Source organism: Elgaria multicarinata, chromosome 10, assembly GCF_023053635.1.
Source record: "Elgaria multicarinata webbii isolate HBS135686 ecotype San Diego chromosome 10, rElgMul1.1.pri, whole genome shotgun sequence".
Taxonomy (NCBI): Eukaryota; Metazoa; Chordata; class Lepidosauria; order Squamata; family Anguidae; genus Elgaria; species Elgaria multicarinata.
In genome coordinates, this window is record NC_086180.1 from 25,525,066 (window position 1) to 25,548,783 (window position 23,718).

Here is a 23,718-nt window from a genome sequence, read left to right on the forward strand (position 1 = left end):
GCGACCACAACAGAGGCTGGCGCGCGCGCTCTACTGACGTAACCCCCCTCCCCTCTCTCGCCCTCGTGGCTGAGCTGATGCCGGGAAGCTCCTCCCTGTCATTTTGCTGCACTTTGGAGCTGGCCGTTTGGCTAAACTCCGTATCTGTGTAGCCGGTTGATGGACAAGCAGTTTCTTTTGTTAAACACCCGCGCACGCAGGGTAGTAGCCAGTGTTATCCCTACCTAGAGTAGCCCCACTAGTCAGTCAAGACTTATTTAAATTTCAGTCATTACACTTTGGTTCCTGCCCAAAGTGTTATTATTATTATTTATTTATTTATTTATATAGCACCATCTATGTACATGGTGCTGTACAGAGTAAAACAGTAAATAGCAAGACCCTGCCGCATAGGCTTACATTCTAATAAAACCATAATAAAACAATAAGGAGGGGAAGAGAAAGCAAACAGGCACTGGGTAGGGTAAAACGTAACAGTATAAAGTCCAAACAGCATCAAGTTTTAAAAGCTTTAGGAAAAAGAAAAGTTTTTAGCTGAGCTTTAAAAGCTGCGGTTGAACTTGTAGTTCTCAAGTGTTCTGGAAGAGCGTTCCAGGCGTAAGGGACAGCAGAAGAAAATGGACGAAGCCAGGCAAGGGAAGTAGAGGCCCTTGGGCAGGCGAGAAACATGGCATCAGAGGAGCGAAGAGCACGAGCGGGGCAATAGTGTGAGATGAGAGAGGAGAGATAGGAAGGAGCTAGACAGTGAAAAGCTTTGAAGGTCGACAGGAGAAGTTTATGTTGGATTCTGAAGTGAATTGGAAGCCAATGAAGAGATTTCAGAAGTGGAGTAACATGGTCAGAGCGGCGGGCCAAGAAGATGATCTTAGCGGCAGAGTGGTGGACAGAGACCAGCGGACTGATGTGAGACGAAGGAAGGCCAGAGAGAAGAAGGTTGCAGTAGTCCAACCGTGAAATAACCAGCGCATGAACAAGCGTCTTGGCAGAAGAGACAGAAAAAAATGATCGAATCCTGGCAATATTATACAGGAAAAAACGACAGGATTTAGCTACTGCCTCAATATGAGGAATAAAGGAGAGCGAGGAATCAAATATAAAGCCAAGACTACGAGCTTCCTTGACCGGAGTAAGTGTAACATCATTGACAGTAAGAGAGAATGAGAGATGAGGAGAAAGTTTAGGAGGAAAAACAAGCAGTTCAGTCTTTGCCATATTACGTTTCAAACGGCGATGAAGCAGCCAAGCTGAGATATCTGAAAGACATGCTGCAATATGATCATGAGAGATGAAAGATATAATTGTGTATCATTGGCATACAGGCTTTTAGATTGTAAGCCTGTGGGCAGGGACTGTCAAGAAATACTTTTGTAAGCCGCCATGAGAGCCTTTTTTGGCTGAATGGCGGCATAAAAATGCTTAAATAAATAAATAAATAAATACAGATGGTATTGGAGGCCATGAGATTGAATAAGATTACCCAAGGGCAACATGTATAAAGAAAACAACGACGGGCCAAGCACCGAGCCTTGCGGAACCCCTACTGAAAGGAAAGGAGGAAGACGAGCTGCCATTAGCCAACACGCTGAAAGAGCGACCTGCTAGATAGGAGGCAAACCAGTTATAGACAGAGCCACAAAGTCCAAGGTCATGAAGGGAATCTAAGAGAAGATCATGATCAACTGTGTCAAAGGCTGCAGTTAGATCAAGGAGAATAAGAACGGAATAAAGGCCTTTAAAGTGTATCAGCCTCAACGCAGCCAGCCCCCGCTCAGGGCTTCTGGCACCACGTTTCCAAGGGGGGTTGCTTTGGAGTTGTCCAAAGTTTCAGCCTTACGCATGAGTGGTGGTGGGGCCGAACGCTGTATTACAGTATGTATTTTACTGTTTACTGTTGTTCCCTGCCTCGATCAAAATGGAGAGGAGGGATATAAAACTATTATTATTATTATTATTATTATTATTATTATTATTATTATATATCCCCGCCCAAGTGAGGCTCTCGCTGGGCTGCTAAGGAAGTTGCCTAGGCCACTTAAGACCAGAGCTTATGTGATGTTTAAGCATAGCTCACATGCGAAGCTCACAGTCTTCTGCACCGTTCAAGAGGACAAGTCTCAAAGGTTAGAGTATCTGCTTGCATGCGGAAGGCCCCAGGTTCGATCTCTAGCATCCCTAGGTGGGGGGAGGCAGGACTCCTGCCTCAGACAGTGGGAACTGCTGCAGTCAGTGTTGACAATTCTAGGCTGGATTGATCACTGGTCTGACTCAGTACAAGACACCTTCCTATTTGGTGGTTGTGCCTACTGCACAGACCTGTTGTGCCCTGTTAAAGGGTGTGTGTGTGTGTGTGTGTAGGGATCAGGCTGCAACTGAGACAAATAATGCATACTTTGTTTTAGCCACCTCCCATTGAGGGGGTGGCAGGAAGGGCAATAGTGGGGCACAGCCCCCCTCCTGCAAAATGCACCCCTCAGTGTATAATAATAAACATGTTACTAATAAGTATTGTTTATGTAAGGTTCTAGCCCAGAGGCAATGCAGCTGCCTTGCAAGCGGAAAGGTCCCAATCTGATTCATCGCATTTAGGGGCCAAAGCTCAGTGTGATAGAGCTTGTGCTTTGCATGCTGAGGGCTACAGGTCCAGTCCCCAGGTTCTCCAAGGGGGTGGGGGAGGAATCCTGCCTGAAACCCTGAAAGACGTTGCTGCTGCTCAGTGTCAATGGTGATGGGCTGGATGGGCCAATGGTTTGACTTGGTATGGGGCAGTTTTTTATACTGATATCCCCAAAATTTCGAAGCACATTGATGGACTAGAAGACTAATGCCAGATCGAAAGGTTATTGGGTGCTGCAAAGCCCCAGGTTCGAACAAGGCTCAACAGGTAGGCAGGCTTCTAATCAAATTGGAACTGAGTTTCCATTTCAGCTCAGGTAACAGCATCAGGCCATCAAGCCATGCATCTACCTTGATCCCCTGCAAGCGAGCCAGCACTGGGGGATATTCATGTCCAGGATCCCCTGCAGCCAATGACAACATGGTTCAGAGTGAGGTGCACCACACATGGCAGGTTGGCACACAATGGGACCTTTATTTATTTATTTATTTATTTATTTATTACATTTTTATACCGCCCAATAGCCGAAGCTCTCTGGGCGGTTCACAAAAATTAAAACCACAGTAGATCATCTGTTCTGGGCAGGGAGCTGGTTTATCATTTCTTCTGGCCCATTGGTTCTGAGGAGCCCAATAGGGTGGGAGCTCACCAGCAGGAGTCCGGATTGGCAGTATGCCCAGTAGTATGTGGCATACTGCCAGTATCTCATCAGTGCATGTTCACCAGCCTCCCATAAGCCTCAGGCTCTTGCGTCGGTGGCTGCTGGGCAGTCACTGCTAGTGCTGATCCCTATGCTTTGGCTAAGGGCCGTGCAGTACTGTGTGAATTCCATGTTTGAAGGATGCCGGAAAGGCAGGCAGGATTGTCTGACGGGCTGTTAGGACTCTTCAATTATTCTGATGCTCAACCAACCACTGAGCAGTACTACAGGCCAGAGGGGTTGAGGCACCATGGTAATGCTGGCGGCAGCCTTGAGAGAGGAGATATGCCCTTGAGCAGAGTGACCTTATGTTTCGTGCTCCAGGGCAAGGAATTTGGGTTTCTGTTTGATCACAGAAAGGGGCTGCCCCTTAACCGGTACTGTGTATCCCATAGTCAGACATCAGGCTTAAGAACCTGGTTAGAGATGCCATGGTAATGCTCACTTCGGTCTCGAGTGAGTACGTATGCCCATTTCCAGTTTGACCATACTTCGCCCTACAGGGGAAAGAACAGGGGGTGCTATTTTATCTCAGGAAAGGGCTGCCCCTTACCCTGTACCATCCTGATGGTAGCTGAGAAGCCTCTTCAGACATAGGGTTTATGGAATTATTCAGTTTCGACACCTGTTCAGAACTGGGCCGCTGTTGCTACAGCGGGGCTGGGAGATGACAAGATCTGGGCCATAGAGAGATGGCAGTCTTAGGCATGCATAAGTGTATATTCTGTAAGGAAGATGGGTGTAGTTATTGTAGATTCAATGTTGCTAATTGTGTTCCTTGACAGATCGGCGGAGGAGACCACACCCTGTGGGAATCCTAATCTGCTGACATCTGGGCCAGCCACAGAGCGGTGCAAGCAACTATTGTACACAGTTTGGGCTTGGTGAAATGGCCTTCATCCAGTGGTGTGGCAGGCAAGGCATGCTGTGGTGGCATCATCTCCGTAAAATGGTTTCTGCCCTGCCGCAGGTATGGTGCCCACCTGGGGGGGGGGGCATGGGGTTCCTAGAGCGGAAGTCCCCAACTTTACAGGTTAGGGCAGACCTGAAAATATCTGGATGGCTAGATGCTTGTCCTGTGTGGTCAAACTTGCTCCCTCTGCGCTAGAGGCGTGAGGGTGGGGAAGCCCATAGTTTAAATAGGGCAATGACAAAAGTCAATAGGTAAATTTGTATGTCTCCAAAGATTGGCAGGGATCCATCATTCAAAATTTCCAACCAGAGGGGAACCTTATAGGGCAGATGGGTTTGCCTGTCCAATGCAGTCAACGATATTTTCCTGCAGGATCTGCATGTGGACCTGAGGTATTTCCCCATGGCTGGTGGGGGTAGGATGCTGAAGCTGAGGCTTGGCACCCTGCGGTGGTGGGATGTGCGGAAATTTGTTATATTTGAATAGGGACAGTGAGCACTCTGGCACGTTCTGGTAATTGGCATGTCTAGAGGTCCTGCTCCTAGGGGGCTATGTGGCTCCTGTGCCACATAGTGGACATTGATTCCCACACTTTCACATGCAGATCCAGGGAGGGGTGAATCTATCTTATTGATAAATAAAGAGGCCCTAGTTTATTCCCAAGCTCTGGTGTCTGTGTCTTTATTCTATGCTTCCTCCTCTACTCGTATGTGGAGACTGACTGAGGAATCAGCAAGCCAGGCTGTGAGCTTACTGATGTTACCTGGTTGGGCATTGCCCCCTCTGGGAAATTCCAGTAGGGGCTTGACCCCCCCTGTAGTTTATGCCCCTGCTGAGACCCTTAAAAGTGATTTCCAGTTAGGTTTGACAGTATTGAAGTAGACTCCGTTACCAGTATTGTACCTGGCAAGAAATAGCAACATCAGGGGTGGTGAATTAACTCAGGGAAATGGTGCTAAGGAAAGGGCTAAATCTCTCCAAGTGCTACAGGCCTGATACACACACACACACACACACACACACAGAGAGAGAGAGAGAGAGAGAGAGAGAGAGAGAGAGAGAAAGACACAGACCCTGTTCAGATGACACAGTGGTTAAGCAATTTGAGCTAAACATTATGGCTTAGCGAGTTGTGTGAACCATTCCTAGCCATGGAGGCTACATAACCATGGTTTAAACATGCTCTGTAACCATTTGCTGCAAAAGGGTTAGTGGCCAAACCATGGCTTAGCATGTTGTCTGAACAGGCCCACAGATATAACAACCCTGCTAGATCAGATCAGAGGCTTGACTCAGTTTCCCACTGTGACAAACCACATGGCAATTCCCAAAGCAGAATATGGAGGCAACAGCCCTCTCCTGCTGTGGTTCCCAGCAATGTAGAGGCATGCTCTAATCCTGAAGATAGCATATAACCAACGCACAGTCTCCCTTATCATGTCCAGTATTGGGTATAAGACATTTTCAAAGAATTCTAGTGCAAATCAAAAGTGATTATATTGCTCCATGGAAGCCCAAAGAGCTTCCAGGGGAAAAAAAAAATAAGATTCATATTTCTAGGTGAACTTGCTGTCCAATGAAGTAACTGCAATTATTATCTGTGATTTGAACAAGGGTTCTTCTCTTGTTGTACACTTCATCTAAGCCTTGCTGGCCAGTGTTCCGGGGTTAAAGTACTACTACTGTCATAAATTTCCAGAGTCCAAGCCATAAACATCCTACCATTATAACCTAAATGAAACTAATTATGCTTCCTTTGACCAAACTGAGCTCAATAAAACCTTCTTATTCTGCTCTTCTCATAAGCCAGAGTAACTGTTTAGTAGGGGAAATGTCGCTTATAAATTTGTCATTTCTATGATATTTTCTTTCAAAAAAAAAAGTCATTCAAAAATGTTTGGCCTGGTGATCCATACTGATTGTAATTCTTTCCAGCCAAGCAGAAATTATTATTATTATTATTATTATTATTATTATTATTATTATTATTATTATTATTTACATTTAAATACCACCCCATAGCAATTAAGCCTCATAATAAGGGAAATTACCATGCATTTGTGAATCCCTTTGGTTGCAGTGTCAGGAATGCTCAAAACATCACTTACAATTTGCAAGACTGATATTTTTTCTGACCACCCCAAAAAACAGGGTTTAAAAAGTGTAAAATAATTTATTTTAAGTGATCTTGAAAATATGCCTTAACTATAGGGTGATGATTCAGTTCTCGTTAATCATTGTAAAAACTCAGATGTAGACAATATTGTAATAAATCTAAAACCAGTGGTATTTCAGCAATGAAAGAAAATATAAAGTTGAAACCATTATAACTTGAGAGAGCCATGCATATGTTCATATTTATAAGAAAGACATATTATGGCTTCCATATACTAATATATTTACTGATTTCACATGTTTCATTACAAGAGCAATGGGAAGATGAGGTCTACATTGATGATATATAGATTCATTTTATAATATCTGTTTCTACCATACTGCAGTAGTTTTAATGTTCTTCTCAGAGAGTACTGGATTCGGAAAGCCAAGACTTGCATCACATACTTGGTATCTAATCAGACGATAAAGTTGCAGATTCACATGCCAGCGTGGACTTTGAGGTGGGGGACCTGTACTGCACATTGTACAGTATAGAACCTGTTCCTAAAGTTAAAGGCAAGTTATGCACAAAACTCACACATTTTAGTTTGGATTGATGAAATGACTAGCCACACCCCCTCTTTCCCATAATTACAACCACTATTTGACATGTGAACATTGATTGAGTCTAACTGAGTTGTTGTTCTGTTTTTAGTGGGGTGGTGGGGGAGAGCCAATTTAAAAGAGCATAATTTATCTCCTGAATGATACATTTCTAAAGGATTATGTTCCTGGGATTATGCTCCTGAGATTTGTGCCCTTGTTTTGGCTTCAGCTGATGATTTATGAGTTTAAATGATGATTTATGAGTTTAAATGATGACTTGAGTAAAATAAATAAATAAATAAATGGATAGCACTTACCTCCTCCTTACTTACTTGTGTGTGTGCTTCTCCTGTACCATGATACTTTGTCACTGGAACTTCTCCAACTGTGTTGCAGAATGCAATACATTTATTTTGTCCCATAGAACTTAATAGGAGCCATTAAGAACTGAGCCATCCCATATACATTGGCCTGGTCTTTCCCACATTCGGTCACATTTGACTGCGAAAGAGAAAACTTCTCTAAAATGAGGGAACTGCTAAAAAGGAGGTTGAAAGTGGGAGTCAAGAAGATTAAATCTCTCCAAAATGCTTGGAAGTTACTCAAACCCATAATATTAGAAGCTCATCTAGAATGGATACTGCAGGTCAGGAAAGTTAACACCAAATCCAGGAGGGCCAGATCTTCACCAAACAGGATATAGCACTATTAAAGCAGTATGAAAGTGGTATATAAGAGGCAGGAGCCACACTACTGCTTTATAGCGGTATTGAAGTGCACTGACCACTGTTGGGGCCCATTGACTGCTTTCATACTGCTATATCCTGCTTGACGTGGCTCCTGCCTCTTATATCTTGCTTGGTGTAGATCTGGCCAAGGTCACCAACATGATTAAAGAGCAGTGTTAAGGAAACTATTAGATAAAATAATGTTTTCTTCAATAACTGGAAGTCCTGCCCAAATGAGGAGAACAAAAAGGAACACAGACTTGAGGGATGTATATATTGTCTGTTCACCCCGTTGTGGCTGCTCAGTGTTGCTGTGTTGTTTATATGATGCAGCTGCCAACTCGTAGCCACATCGGGCTTCTACCCTCGAAACTACGCTTTTTCACAGTGCGGTTTTACTGTGATTTTTTTTCCTCCGAGTTCAGTCAAGTGGGCATTGCTGGGGGCAGAGATCACAGCATGTGCTAAATACTGTTTGGATATTTGGATATAAGGAGTGAGATAAGAGGGATGCTTGTACTTTTTATCAGTGGTAGCAATAGACAAATATTTGAGGAGTGGGGTAAAGGGAGGTGAGAATACGTTCTATCAAGTATGCTCAGTAAGCATAGAGGGGTATTTGTTTACCTCCTTGCCTGTGGCATTTATTATATTTAGTGGGACTTAGACAAAAAGTCACATATCAGCTACTGGCCAGCTTGTATTAGTATGTGTTTGAATATGTATTAATGAAAATGGAGGAGAACAATAAAATTTCAAAATGCCACCAGTTACCTCAGTCCTTAATAATTAACTGGAAAGACCTTCAATGAACTTAGTACCCAAGTGTGGAGTTTGGAATCTGACCCTTACTACATCTAGATAAACATTATGGTGGCTGATTCAGAAGCTCTCTTTTCAGGCTTCACTCCGTTCTGAGCAGTTCACTTCCCAAGAGCCTCACAATATTGCATAGCAGTGTAGTTTACAGCTTGGAAGGACCAAGCATGATTCTTCTCACTATACTTTTCCCATGCATCATTTCCACATACTCCGCATCAGTGAAAGGTAAGTTACTTGTTTGGATCTTCTTTTGTCGTTCACATTGGTATAAATGTGGAGTTGAGTCTTTGGATACAAGAAGGTGAGGTATTGTATGTTAGAGATTATGCTTATGCAGATGTTTCATCTCTAGAACATTTTGAGCTTCCCTTATGTTTCACATGATAATAGGTGGGTTGACCAATTGTGGCTCGTGAACCAGGTTCAATTTTGTACAGGTCAGATGCAACTTTTGTGCAGTTTGACCAAAACAAAACACCAGAAAAATATTTATATTATGAGTGGAACTGATATTTGTCCCCTATGAGGGAGGCTGGATCTGGGTTTCAACACTATTAACACGGATCTATGTCAAAGTGGTTTTAGAAAAATGTTTTTCCTAATATAGGCTGTAAACATACCCATTTACATAGGAGTAAGCCCCATTGATTTGAACCCAATAAGATTTACTTCAGAGGAGACATTCATTGGATTACACAATCTGCCACTGACTTCCTGGACAAATTTGAACAAATCACTTCACACACACACACACACACACACACACACACACACACACACACAAAGAGAGAATACATATAACTGACACAAACAAAATGTAACCGACACCTACCTGCTTTTGTAAAGCAACTCATCTTGTTAGTATCTATGGTTTCCTTGCAAAGAAAGGGAGATTGGGAGATGGAGGCCTAATCTACACCAAGGAGGATATTGCACTATGAAAGTGGTGTGAAAGCAGTATATAAGAGGCAGGAGCCACACTGCTGCTTTATAGCAGTATTGAAGTACACTGACGACTGTTGGGGCCCATTGACACATACCATATACCTCTTTCATACCTCTTTCATAGTGCAATATCCTGCTTTGTGTAGAATAGGCCAGAGTCAGGGTCTGACACTAGCTCCTGACTGATGTCACTTTTCATGACTTCAAACATGCTATTCTAATACTCCTGATTAAGAATTCATTTTAATCACTTTGCGGAATCCATGTCAAGAGTATGATGGGAAAAAATTAAAAAAGAGAAGGCTGCAATGCATTTGAATCTGAAGGTGTTTTAAGAATGGAATGGTTAAAATTCACATCCAATTATGCAGTGTATAGGGTGACCACATATCACCAAAAGGAGGACAAAAGGGGATACCAATTTGCATATGCTAATTTGTATAGCTAGGTGCAAATTTAGAAATATATTTTCATTTAAATAGAAATAAAACACATCTCACTATAGCAAGGAGGACTATAACCAGTAACCTGTGTGCCTGCTCAGTCTGTTCTCCAGGTGCTAAGCTCCGGCTATTGGGCGGTATAGAAATGTAATAAATAAATAAATAAATAAATATTGATTGCAATTCCCTTCTTACGGTTATTTAGATTTAAACCTGGAATAGACAGCTCTTCAAACAGAGGCTATCTTCATATCAAAGACTGTCCTCTGACAGCCCATCAAACAGAGGACTGTCCTCTGTAAAGAAGGACATAGGACCACCCTAGTAATGTAGCAAAGCTCATCTGTCTTCTTCATTTCTTCCATGCTGCTGAACATTCTGAAATGCTTTTCGCAACAATGCCATGTAGACAATTTGCTAGGTTTTCCAAATGGTGAGCTAGGCTGATGGGAGTTCACTCAAGGTGACAACTATGTGATATGAAAGCTTTCTGGGAAGTGAAAGAGGATGAAACTCCATTTTTCCAACATCTAGGTACACTCTGGGCCTGCCAGTTAAATGGAAAAGTAGATGGCTATCTTCTTGAGCATGAGGGTGACCATATGAAAAGGAGGACAGGGCTCCTGTATCTTTAACAGTTGCATAGAAAAGGGAATTTCAGCAGGTGTCATTTGTATGCATGCAGCATCTAGTGAAATTCCCTCTTCATCACAACAGTTAAAGCTGCAGGAGCTATACTAGAGTGACCATATTTAAAAGAAGGCAGGGCACCTGCAGCTTTAACTGGTGTGATGAAGAGGAAATCTCACCAGGTTCCCTATATATACAAATGACACCTGTTGAAATTTTCTTTTCAAAACAACTGTTAAAGATACAGGAGCCCTGCCCTCCTTTTCATATGGTCACCCTACATTTGGTCACCCTCATGCTCAAGGTCACCCTCATTTCCATTTAACAGAGGCCTTGAAATTTCCCACCAACAGTTAAACACCTAGACAATAGACGGAGTAGTCACCTGCTCACAGTCTTCCACACCATCATGAAATGTATTGTATTTCAGTTTAAAGTATAGTTGTTATTTTTAACTTTGCATCTATACATATAAATTAGCACATCTCCCACCCCACCCCCACCCCTTCCTCCTCCTCCTCCTCCTCCTCCTCCTCCTCCTCCTCCTCCTCCTCCTCTTGTTTTTTGGTGATGCATTTCCTCTCTTGGGGAATTTGTAGGTGGCAACCCTAAAGGAGCTGCAGAACCAGGCAGGATCTGTCTGCTGCTCAGGGAAGGGAGGTGGGCAGATTTCCTCGTACAGTTCTCAGATCTGAATTCTGCAATGAAACTGAAAGTACATACAGCAGATTAATAGCCTTGGGTAAAAAAGCTCCCGATCACATTAGCAAATTACATACTGTTATATGAATACTAGTTGTCAAGAAACACAGACAGGAGGGTACCACTGCACTCATGTTCTGCTGTGGGCTTCCTTTGGGCATCTAGTGGGCCACTGTTTATGAACAGAATTCTGGACTAGATAGGTCTTTGATCTGATCCAGCATGGCTCTTCTGATGCTCTTATCTAACTATATATTTTAATAATAACTTTACTTTTTGAGGGTTGATTCAGTGAAATTACAGCAGACTATGCGTTGGCTAATACTAATATATATATATATATATATATATATATATATATATATATATATTCTAATAAATAGCTTGCTGTTCTTCTTTGCTTAAAAATAATTATCTAATGTTACAAGAAACAGCAAGTATACATTTACAATATTAGAGCCAGTTAGTGGTACATGCCAAGAGTACTAATAAAAGGTACAGGCCCTGACAGCTGCCTCAGCTCAGGCAGCATAACTTTCTGTATTATACGGTATCATGATTTAATTATAGATAGTCGTAATGACAGATAGACAGGATTACAAGTCAAGCTGTATCGACCTACTCCTCCCTGGAAGATCCTTCAATCACGGAGGCACACTTGACCCTAAGTCAATACATCAAAATACTGCATTAAAGACCAAGTCTTGTACTATTTATGGAAATGGGAGACCCAAGGATATATGATTGCAATGAGGGTATATAGTTGAGGGGGAGAGCAACTTAAGTTCAAGCAATTCTTTTGGATATAATAACTGATGGCCACAAAGTGGATACTAATATATTAATGCCTGCTTTTAATTGCGCATTAAAATTGGAATTATTATCATCACACTTTTTATTATTATTAGTCCCACAAAGCACCCTACAAGATTAAAAACAATAGAACAGCTTTTCTACATGAGACTGTTGATCACCTGTTAATCCACTTTATCTACTTTCAGTTTCAACACAGGATTGAGCACATTCGGAGAGGTGGTTTTTGATTTGTTTTGTTGGTTTGTTGGTTGTTTTTTGAGCAGGGAAAATGTGGCATTTAATTGTGACAGTGAAAGAAAGCTCTATTTCCTTTTGTGTATTTGCACCATTCTGTTATATCACAGTGTCACACTGTGAAAAGGATATGCCCTTTGTGTAATGCTCTGATCTCAATTCTGCGGCAAAACTGAAAGTAGATCAATCATCAATCAATCAAGTTTATTGATTGAAAGTAGATATAGCTGATTTTTTAAAAATAGCCTCGTGTAGAAAAGCTCTGTCTTTGCCACGATTTGGGAATAAATCCCTCACCCTGAGGTCTAGTTGACTAGAAAGAAAGAAAGAAAGAAAGAAAGAAAGAAAGAAAGAAAGAAAGAAAGAAAGGCTAGAAATGTCACAAGCATTTGAATAAAGATGCTTGATATTTGGGGGGAAATTTGAGCCTATACCAATGTTCAGCTTCAAAGCTCACAAAGAGTGGAGGAATATGAAGATAAGAACAGATATGCTGGATCAGACCAAAGGCCTATATAGTCCAGAATTCTGTTCCCAAAGTAGCCAACTAGATGCCCGTCGGAAGCCCACAGCAGGACATGAACACAGTGGAACCCTCCTACGTACATTCCCCAGCAACTGGTACTGAGTGGCCTATTTTCTCTGATACTGGAGTTAATATTAGTAATGCCACAATGGCTATTAATATACAGCCATCACGACGAGGAGCCATGGATACCTTTCAAACCATCTATTGAGGGATAAGTGTTGCTGAATGTGTCTGAGTTGCCACTATTTTAAGAAGTACAATCAGATGAGGTTAAACATTTGATTCAACGTTCTTCCGTTTCAATAGAAAGGAAACTTACGGTCAGTTTACTAACAGAGTGCTTCAGAAGAGAGCGTGGGGAGAGGCTCTTAGAGAGGAGTAAATGAATACAGAATGCAGCAGGTGAAGAAGAATGTGTGGAGGCAGGCTCAACAGGGATCTGTGATATGTGAAATGGGATGTGTGTCTTCACAGCGCTGCTTTGCCACTCCTTCCTCGTAAAACCCTGTGGTATTGCTGCTGCAGGGTGGGGGTGGGAAATCCCCATGGCAGGAGGGAGCGCGGGCTTTCCGATGACTATCAGGCCCAGGCCCTGCCCTCTTGCCGGCTTTCCTGTTCTTCTGGCAACCTATCAGGAGTCACCATCTGACCTGGAACGCTCCCAGCTTGATGTCGAAGTGAAGTCACACGGTGGAAGGGCTGTGGTGACCTCTCTTCAAAGCAAAATGTCAGGGAAAGTCCCTGACTTTTTAAATTCGCAGCTTCGGGGAAAAGCCCTGTGGTCATTGTGAATTGGTGGCTGCATCCTATAACCGACACAGCGTTATTACACAGCCCCCACAGGGCAAATAAGGCATATAGACAGTTGCTGTGTGAGCGCTACTGCATCATCCTCATCCATTGACTATAAAGCCAGATCTACACCAAGTAGGATATAACGCTTTGAAAGTGGTTTGAAAACGGTATATGGAATGTGTCATGGGTCCCAACAGTTGTCAATACCATTATAAACCATTATAAAGCAGTGGAGTGCGCACACACAAAATGGAAATGCTGGGAAACCACCCAATGATTGGGGGTCAAGGGAAAGGGGATGTGGCTAGGGAAAAGGAACGCGGCTACCTGGAGAATCCTCAGAGGGCCAGATATTGGCCATAGCTAGACCTAAGGTTTATCCCTGGATCGTCCAGGGGTCAAACCTGTTCATCTAGGTGACACACAGGGTATCCAGCGCTCAGGCAGGGACAAACCCGGGATGATCCTGGGATAAACCTTAGGTCTAGCTACTGGGATAAACCTTAGGTCTAGTCTGTGAGCCTGGGATTTCCCAGCCCTGCTATAGGGGTATATGTGTCCAGGAAGTGGTCTTGAGCTGTTTCATATCTAATTTTTAAGCAATGCTTGAGAGCGAGAAGAACTTGGTGAAGAACTTTGGCAGGAAGGTGTTGTTACGCTTATGTCCTACTTATGGGTTTAAGAACATAAGAAGAGCCATGCTGGATCAGACCAAGGGTCCATCTAGCCCCGCACTCTATTCACACAGTGGCCAACCCGCTGTTGACTAGGAACCCACAAGCAGGATACGAGTGCATCAGCACCCTCCTGCCCATGTTCTCCAGCAACTGGTGTATATAGGCTTACTGCCTCTGATACTGGAGGTAGCACATAGCCATCCTGTGGACAGCTGTTTGGCCGCTATGTGAACAGAATGCTGACTGTGTGGATCCTTGGTCTCATCCAGCATGGCTCTTCTTATCTTCTTATGAGAATATGGCGGGCTGTTTGGATTTACGATCATAGAATCATAGAATAGGAGAGTTGGAAGGGGCCTATGAGGCCATTGAGCATCCCCCTGCTCAATGCAGGAATCCACCTTAAAGCATCCCTGACAGATGGCTGTCCAGCTGCATCCTGAATGTCTCTTGTATGGGAGAGCCCACAATCTCCCTAGGTAATTGGTTCCATTGCCATACTGCTCTAACAGTCAGGAAGTTTTTCCTGATGTCCAGCCACAATCTGGCTTCCTGTAACTTGATCCCATTATTCCGTGTCCTGCACTCTGGGAATAATCATCATTGACAATATGCTCTTCACATTTCTTTTTTCCACATAGGTCACAATACTGGTCCACGAATAAACAATGACAAGTTATATAAGTTCACCTACTCCACAGAAGTGCTTATCAACAGGCTAAAAGATTTGCCCCAGGAGAGTGCAGGCTTCCGCCTTTCATCTGGAGTGGATGTCAACTTAGTATGGAGGAATCCCAGTAACGACGACGATCAGCTGATCAAAATCGCGGTAGGCAATTCGGCACGAAATGACATATTATACACATTTTCTGTTCAGTGGTTTATGGGAGACAACCTACCCCAACCTAGTGCTCTCCAGATGTTTTGGACGACAACTGCTATGAGCCCCAGCCAGCATGGCCAATGGTTAGGAATGCTGGAAGCTGAAGTCCAGAACATCTGGAGGGTATCAGTTTGGGGAAAGCTGAGAAAAAAAATAAAGCCCGTGTAATGCGGAACAAAGAATTAAGATGACACTTTCTGCCTCTACAGGTAAGCGGTAAATATAGAACGTATGTGCTGTGTTTAAACTTAAGGTGCCCTCCTAAGCATTCAGGATGCCAAGCATCCTTAGGACGGGGTCCAGAGGCCTAGTTCATCACTGGGACTTTTGAGCTGCAGTGAATTTTGTTAGGATTGCCTGATACAACCTCTGTGTCCCTCAGCACTTCAGGAAAACTCTCTTCTGGTACTCAGAGACCCCAGTATAGTACCTCTATGGTTTTGGCTTGCTGCAGGGCAACTGCAGCCCTTCCCAGAGAGTGGTGAGTTCTTGGGAGAGTGGCCAGCCAAATTGCTGCTCCACTGGCACTTCTGCCTGAGTCTTTCCCTTTGCCTTCCCTGACTTTGCTGCCCTCATTGCTACAGAAAACCTCCTGGCCAGCTGCCTCTGCTCTTTGTGCAGGTGCCAAGAGGGCAGCTCATTCTCAGGTGTCCAGCCACTGTCATGTCAAGCCATTTCTGCCTTGGCTGTGATGTCTTCTGGTTGAGCTGGTGGTGGCATGCACTGGAAGTGGGCGCCCGCTGAGCCATACCACCCACCGTGCCTCTGTAGTGTAAAGCTGTATGCCAGTTAAACCTCATGGTCCCAATCCAGCCCCCCAGGGTCCCCCAGATGACCACAACACTTCCCCCACTTTCCCCTTTCCTCCTGGTTGTTTGGTATTTCCCCTGCTTTTGTGCTGATTTCCCCCCATTCTAAAAGGATGACATGCCCAGGAAGAACTTTAAGCTCCAATGTGCTGGTCTTTTGGCCATGTCCGTTTTACCATTGGCCCAGCCCACCTTTGGCCCTCAGGCTGAAAAAGGTACAATATCCATGATGCAGGATCTTCTAGGGTTCCGGATTGCATGGAAGACCATCTGCGCGTAGAGCTGTGCCCTGGTAGAGCCCCCCTTCACTTCTTCTGCTGAAAGGACAGAGACTAGCCTGGCAACAATCAGGGACGGCATCACGGGTAGGCATGGTTGGGCACCTGCCAAGGGCCCATAGACAGCAGGGGTCCATTAACAAGAGCCCCCTGAAGTTACTCCTCCTCTTCTTCACCATGGCAACCTGCCCATTCACCTGCCTCTTGCTCTGGCCCAGACAATGGTGGTGGTGAGAAGGAGGAGCAGGAGAGGCCTGCTCTCTGCCTGTTTAGCAAGCAAATGGTAGCAGTGATGAGAAAGAGATGGAGGAGGGTCAATACCAGTTAGTGATAATGGCAGATAGAAGGTAGACTTGCTGAGGAAGGGAGGACATTGAAGGTGTCTTGCCCAAGGGCCTTCAAAAACCTGGAGCCGGCACTGCCTAGAGTTAAAACAATTGGGAGTCAGAAATCCCCGCCGATCTACTTCAAATCAGCCAGAGATCTCCCAGTAGATCTCATCTACCTTCTTCCGACCCATGTCCTAAGCTAGCCTGCTCCCTTTGGGTGCAATGGAGCTGGCATCAGTACAAGGAAAGGAAGATTAAATTGCCAGTAAGCAAGATTCAAGTCTGGTTGGCTTTTGTACATGGAATGGGTGGAGGGGCCATTTTGTCCAGCAGGAAAATGACTTGAGCTAGCCATGTCAGAAGTGATCTGTATCCAAAAGCTTGCAAAGACATGACAATAATAGAAACTCCAGGTTACACCATGGTTTTCAAAATCTACAAGCGCCGTACAGGGATACTGGAAGATGCATATCAGAAATGCAAGGGGCAGGGAGAGAGCAATTAAAATCCTGTTAGGTAATGTTCCCCCTGCCAATGCACAATAGGTATCTTCATTTTGTTTCTCCCCTTTTGCTTTTCCAGATCACAGATGTAACGGTTGAAAACGTCTATGAGCGCCCTGCAGGGAAAAACATTTTTAAAGGGAAGAATATGGACAAAGTAATTGGAAAAGAGCATCTGGGTGCTTTAAAAAGGCCCATAGTTCTGCAATGGACTCGCGGAAAGGTAAGGGGGTGGTTGAGGAACCTTTATTTTAAGCAGGATCGTCATCAACGATTTGCATGGCTGGGCATTTGCCGAGGTCCGACACCCCAGCAAGAGCCCACTGACAAGACCTCCTGAAGTTGTTCCTCCTCTTCGCTGTTGCAACCTGCTTATTCACTTGCCTCTTGCTCTGGTCCAGAGAAGAGAAGCAGTAGATGCTGCCCACTTGGTTGCTTGATAGGCAAAGAGCCTGCGAGGAAGTGGTGGCAATGAGAAGAAAGAGGATGAGGAGCAATAGCAGCTAGTAACAATCAGAAGGGAGTCTCGCTGAGAGAGGGTGTCCACTGAAGATGTCTTGCCTCAAAAAATACAGCCCATAGTGAAGACAGGCTGAACTTTTCAAGGACAATGGGAGGGGGGAAATATCAAGAGACAACAGGACGGGAAAAAGTAGGCCTGTCTGCACCTGATTCTTAGGCAACCTGGGGGGGGGGGATCTACACAACTGTTTTTAAAGCGCTTTAAAGCACTTTGAAAACGTTTTGAAAACTGTATATGCAGTGTGTCCTGGGCCCCAACAGTCGTCAAAACTGCTATAAAGCGCTTTAAAGCAGTAGTGTAGATCCCCCCCTGGTGCCAGCCAGACATCTTAAACTATAACCCCCATCAGTTCCAGCCGAATGGCCAATGGTCAGGGATCGGGGGAGTTGTTCATGCAATTGCTATGGCACTGAACATCATTTAGGATAATATGTCGCAAGAGATAATATGCCAACTTTTCTCTATGCCTGTTCTATGAGTTGTCGTGTGTTTTTCCCCACACAGTCCTACTTTCAAAGGTTCAGATTTCTCATGAGCCTCCCTTCTACTTAGGAGATGGTGGGCTTCTCTAAACGAGTGACTAGCCACTCATGGAAGTTTGTGGGTAGATTACATGACGTTGTCAACAGCCAGGGCAATTCCTGTGCCTCCCCCCGACTCCATATCCCATTTTCAAAAAGATTAGAAATAAGCTGGAAGAAACCCTTAATGGCATGAAACTGGCAGCGTGTAAAGCTGGCGTTGCGCTACGAACTTGCTGAAGAAGGACTTTCTGTGTCTTTGATTGGAGGGAGAAGAAGGTAAAATGCCTCCCTGGAACAAAGGAAGACAGATCTGACCCCCCACCCCACCAAGAGCATCCATATAAGTTCAGTGGGGCTTAATCCTAAGTAACTGTGCTGAGGGTTATAGACTTACAGGTCGATCTTATGTCTACTCAGAAGTAAGTCCCATTTTGTTCAATGGGGCTTACTCCCAAGTAACTCTGCCTAGGGTTGCAGACTTAAAGCACAATCATGCATCTACTCAGAAGTAAGTCCTGGCTTTCTTGAGGGTTGCAAGGAAACAGTACAGCACAAGCTCAGTGACAAAAACAAGATTCCCTCCCTCTCCTTTGCACACATGCCAGGGAGGGAGGGAAGGAAGCGCCCCCTTGATTTAAACCCCATGTGTCTGCCGTATAAAGAAGACCATCCTAATACTGCAAAGAACCTGAAAGCAGAAAGCCATGGTAAAGATGCAGGGTTTTGTGGGGGCGGGGTTGCTTAATGTAGAGATATCCGGTATCTCTCTTACATCCTGCAGTACTCTCTGTCCATTCAAGTAGGATCAGATCCCCTCTCTATCTGTTACTCCCTGCTTTGTCCCTACACACAATCAGCCAAGAAGCTGCCATTTACTCCAAGATGTGAGCCAGCCATAATGTCCTGATATGTTGTGTTAAGGAAAAGTGCTGCATCGAAGGCTGGCGAGCCAACACACAACTTGTGATGTTGCACCATTGATGGAAATCAAGTCAGCTGCTGAGCAGCTGCAATAGAGAGATGGCATGTCAGGGGTAGTGAGTTTGAAAAAAGAAGCTTTTGTCCATCCTTGAAGCAACACAGCAATACAATTTTTCTCCAGTTGCATCCCACAGGTTGCAGCTTTACTGAAATTCCGGAGGACGTAGTTACAATGTCAAAACAATGCGCCGATTTAGCAGTGGGGTGCTCCAGTCAGATAACATGTTTATTGCCATCGTGGTTTGTAAAGTGGTGGCAGAGTGCGTGGGTTGGGGAGCCGTGCAGATTGCAACTCTCTGAGTACTAGTTGAAGGGTCAAAGTCTTGTCTTGCCTTAAGTTCAGATACAGCCGTATTGTCTGGCAGTTCAAAGATCACGCTGTGTCTGACACGTCTCAATGCCCTTAATTTTGCTACTGTTCATTTTGTGTGCTTATAGCTTAGGTTAAAGTGCAAGATATATGCTACCTTTACATTTCTGCTGGGATGATGATAGAGGAATCTCCACAAAATGTGAGAGTGGAAGGTCAATTCTCTATCATCTCTCAAGATTAGTTTTCGCGCAAACATTATTAGAGTCTGAAAACAGGAACATTGAAAGCTGCCTTATGATTTCTCTGTCTAGCCCACTAGGAGCTTTTCTACATGAGAGATTTATTGCATGCTCATGTAGTGCAATAAATTGCTCATATAGTTTGCGGGCCCTTTACATGACACTATCAACCTCCAGGACATCTCTCGCACATTCCCCTGGTAATCTCATTTTTAAACCCCCCCCAGAGAGAATGCAGTATTTAAAATAATCCCAAATAATCGCGGGATGTCCCCAGCATGTAAAGATGGCATAGTGCTATAATTCCACCACTAGATGGCAATGTCTCATTAAACTTAATAGCATTGCTGAGAGGGGAAGTTTTCAGTTCAAAATCACGCGGTCACTATCTAAAAGAGCCAGTCACAAACGTCGCAAGTCTCCAGAATAAGAAACCTCAGTAAGGATGTGGGTTTTTTCCCTGACCAATCGGAGCTCTCCAAGGGCTTAAGCAGAGATCATTCTATCACTTGTTCTTTTTTGAACCAGAGATGCCAGAAATTGAACCTAGGGTTCCTCTTCAAGCAAAAGATGTGCTCTAACAATGAATAAATCTTGTATTTTCTTCCACCCAAAGAAAATCCAAGATTTATTCCTTAGATAGCTTTGCATTCAGCATGTTTTATATTAACATTTGTAAGAAAGCTGACTGCTATTTCCTGCACTTGACACTTTTGAGGAACTGGCTGCTAATTATATTATTTATGTGTGTCTGACTTCATGGGAATATTTATCTCATCTGACTCTGGCTTCTGTTGAAAGGAGCCATGGATGTGCTGCTGCTAGCGCTATTGATGTTGCACTAGCAGAAATCACTGCTTCCACAATGTCAATAGCACTTGCTAGCACAGTAAATTTCCTGTTTGTTTCTGCTAGAGCAACATCAATACTGCACACCCTTGGATCCTGCCCAGAATTTCAAGAAGTGATTAAAAACAACAACACCAATTGCTGTTGTGTTTTAATGACTGGTTTTATGATAAATTTTAAATGCTAGTATGTTAGTATGATTAAAACGAGCTATGGTTTATTTGGATTGCTATATTTATGCTTTAAAATGAATTGGTTTATTGTAGTGGTGCTTTGATGTGCTTTGCTGCTCTTGTATTTCTGTTCTTGTGTTTTGTGCCGGTTTAGGCACATCTAAATGGAATATTGCTCATCATCATCATCATCATCATCTGAAGTTGCTTGTAATCAGATGATGTAATTAGGCCTGAATTCTGGAAGTCGATTTTCAAGCTAAACCTTCCGCTTATTACATATTGTTGTTTCTTTTACTCTCTATTTCCCTGCCCAGATTAAAAACTTCTATTCCTATGAAAACGAACCTGCTCTTATTCAGAATCTCAAGAGAGGACTGGCTAGCTTGTTCCAGATACAGATGAACTCGGGGGCTGCCCGTGAGGTACCGTACAATGTCATGCAAGCTAAGCTATCTCAAATGGGCAAGGCTGACATAGTGACATTTGTGTGCCCTTTTGACTAAAGGGGCCATTAGCACATTGCCTTCCCCCCCCGAAAAAAGGACATACAGCATGAAAAAAGATGGCAAAAGAGGACGCCACATTTAATCAAATAGCCATATGATAATTTATACATGTAGATTCAAATTTAGAAATAACTATTATAATTTAAATTAGAAATTAATCGATTCACCATAGTGGGGAAGACTGTGACCAGGTGACTTGTGTACCTGCTCAGTCTGCTGCTCAGGTGCTAATTGTTGATGGGCCTAGGGTGACCATATGGAAAGGAGGACAGGGGCTGCTGTATCTTTTAACAGTTGTATAGAAAAAGGAATTTCAGCAGGTGACAATTGTATGCATGCAGCCCCTGGTGAAATCCCCTCTTCATCACAACAGTGAAAGCTGCAGGAGCCCTGCCCTTTTCTGTATCTGGTCACGCTAGGCAGGGCTCCTGCAGCTTTAATTGTTGCGATATAGAGGGCATTTCACTAGGGGCTGCATGCATACAATTGTCACCTGCTGAAATTCCCTTTTCAATACAACTGTTAAAGATGCAACAGCCCCTGTCCTCCTTTTCATATGGTCAACCTAGATGGGCCACTTCAAGGCCTCTTCTGTCCCTTCTTTGGGTTTTTATCTTTAGACCAGTGGAGGCTGCTGGCTCCGATTTCGGTGGGGCTGTGTATCAGTCAGAATCAGCCAGAACTCTAAAGGAGCCATCCAAGGTGCTGAACCTATTTTGGAGATATGGTTCAGTGCCTTGGATAGCATCTTTAGAATTCTGACTTGTTCTGACTGAAAGCCAAAATGGATACACAGCCTCACAGAAATTGGAGCCACCAGCCTCCACTGCTTTAAACAGAGCTTGGACATTTATGGAGGTTGTCCAGGCCTAGATACAGCCATGCCTCCTTCCAATGTTTTTGAGTGTTTTACTGAGGACCAAGCTAAAGGTGTCTTTGCATTTAAGGCATGGGGGAGGGGGCTGATAATTATTGGGATTGCAGCAGGTATGGAAGGGAATTTTAACCCTTTCCTCCCCTGTTGCAATGCAATGGAAATTCCCTCCACTTCAGGAGCTGTTTACATGATGCTATTCTGCCCGCCCTTTGCAGCAGATATCATATGTAGTTTGGCCTTGGCATTCTGGCCCAGGCAGCCATCAATGCTCCAATGTGATAAGATAAGAGAGCAATGTGGTGTAGTGGTTAGAATGTTGAACTGGGACTGGGGAAGACCGGGTTCACGTCCTCACTGAGCCATGAAGCTCATTGGTTGACTTTGGGCCAGTCACAGACTCTCAGATTAACCCACCTCACAGGATTGTTGTTAGGATAAAATCTAGAAGAAGAGGATCACGGATACTGGTTTGGGCTCCTCAGACGAAAAAGCAGGATATAGATGTAACAAACAAATAAAAACCAAATAAATAAATAAATGAAATACATTTTGGTCATCTGTTCTCTAGGTGGATGTCAGTGGAAGATGCAATGTGACTTATCAGGCTCGAGAAACTCAAGTCACTAAAATTAAAGCCCTGAGCACTTGCAGATTAGAACGGACAGGTTTTACCAGCCACAGTCAGGTACAGTATGGTTAATATCTTCTATGCACATTGCTGTCGTAATGTCAAACTATAGAACACACAAAAAAATATATCCTAATTATACAGCTGATATTGGATTGGGGTATTAAATACTGTTTTACACTAAGGCCACAGCTAGACCTAAGGTTTATCCTGGGATCATCCAGGGTTCACCCCTGCCTGAGTACTGGATCCCCTGTGTGTCACCTAGATGAACAGGTTTGACCCCTGGACGATCCAGGGATAAACCTTAGGTCTAGCTATGGCCTGAGTCAGTCTGAGGATCCATCTTCCCACGGGTGTCTATACGAGGGGAAAGCCCCAAGGGGGTTGTGCAGTGGCGCTGTGTTGTTTACATGATGCAGAAGCCACTGCGGACACATCCCAGGACTTTCCCCTGAAGATCCGATATAAAAAAGTCGGGGACTATTCTGTGATTCTGCTCTTGTTGCAGCTTCTGTGTTGCTCTCAAGGGCACCAATGATCCCCTAAGCCTGCACTTTATCTTCAGCTATGGCCAGCCAGGTACCTGCAGGAGCTACCTGAGCATCCTGTTTGTTTCCAGGATTTGGCAAATAAATAAATAAAGTCGCTACATGCTTCCACCACCACCCCACCGTTGTTGTTGTTGTTGTTGTTGTTGTTGTTTTTTGGCAATCAGACCCAAGTTATATTAGTTATCCACCATCAACTTGCATAATCATTTTTTAAGTCACAAAAGCTAGAAGACATCAACCTAAGTTGTGGCAATCAATTCTCTATGTTGATACTATGATGATACTTAGAATCATAGAATAGAAGAGTTGGAAGAGGCCTCTAAGGCCATTGATTCCCCCCCCCCCCCCCCGCTCAATGCGGGAATCCACCTTAAAGCATACTGATGGCTGTCAAGCTGCCTCTTGAATGCCTCTAGTGTGGGAGAGCCCACCACCTCCCTAGCTAATTGTTTCCATTGTTGTACTACTCTTACAGTCAGGAAGTTTTTCCTGATG

General features: G+C 44.0%; 1 protein-coding gene across 1 annotated transcript in view; it reads left to right on the plus strand.

Annotated features, from left to right (window-relative positions):
• Positions 1 to 8,556: 8,556 nt before the first annotated feature.
• The window catches only part of MTTP (microsomal triglyceride transfer protein), a 51,464-nt gene continuing 36,302 nt past the window's right edge, over positions 8,557 to 23,718 (plus strand). Inside the window, exons 1-5 of the mRNA XM_063135923.1 lie at positions 8,557 to 8,705; positions 14,893 to 15,080; positions 17,133 to 17,276; positions 20,973 to 21,080; positions 22,610 to 22,726. Coding sequence (XP_062991993.1) covers positions 8,645 to 8,705; positions 14,893 to 15,080; positions 17,133 to 17,276; positions 20,973 to 21,080; positions 22,610 to 22,726 — 618 coding nt within the window. The 5' untranslated portion in view covers positions 8,557 to 8,644. The remainder of the gene's footprint in view (positions 8,706 to 14,892; positions 15,081 to 17,132; positions 17,277 to 20,972; positions 21,081 to 22,609; positions 22,727 to 23,718) is intronic.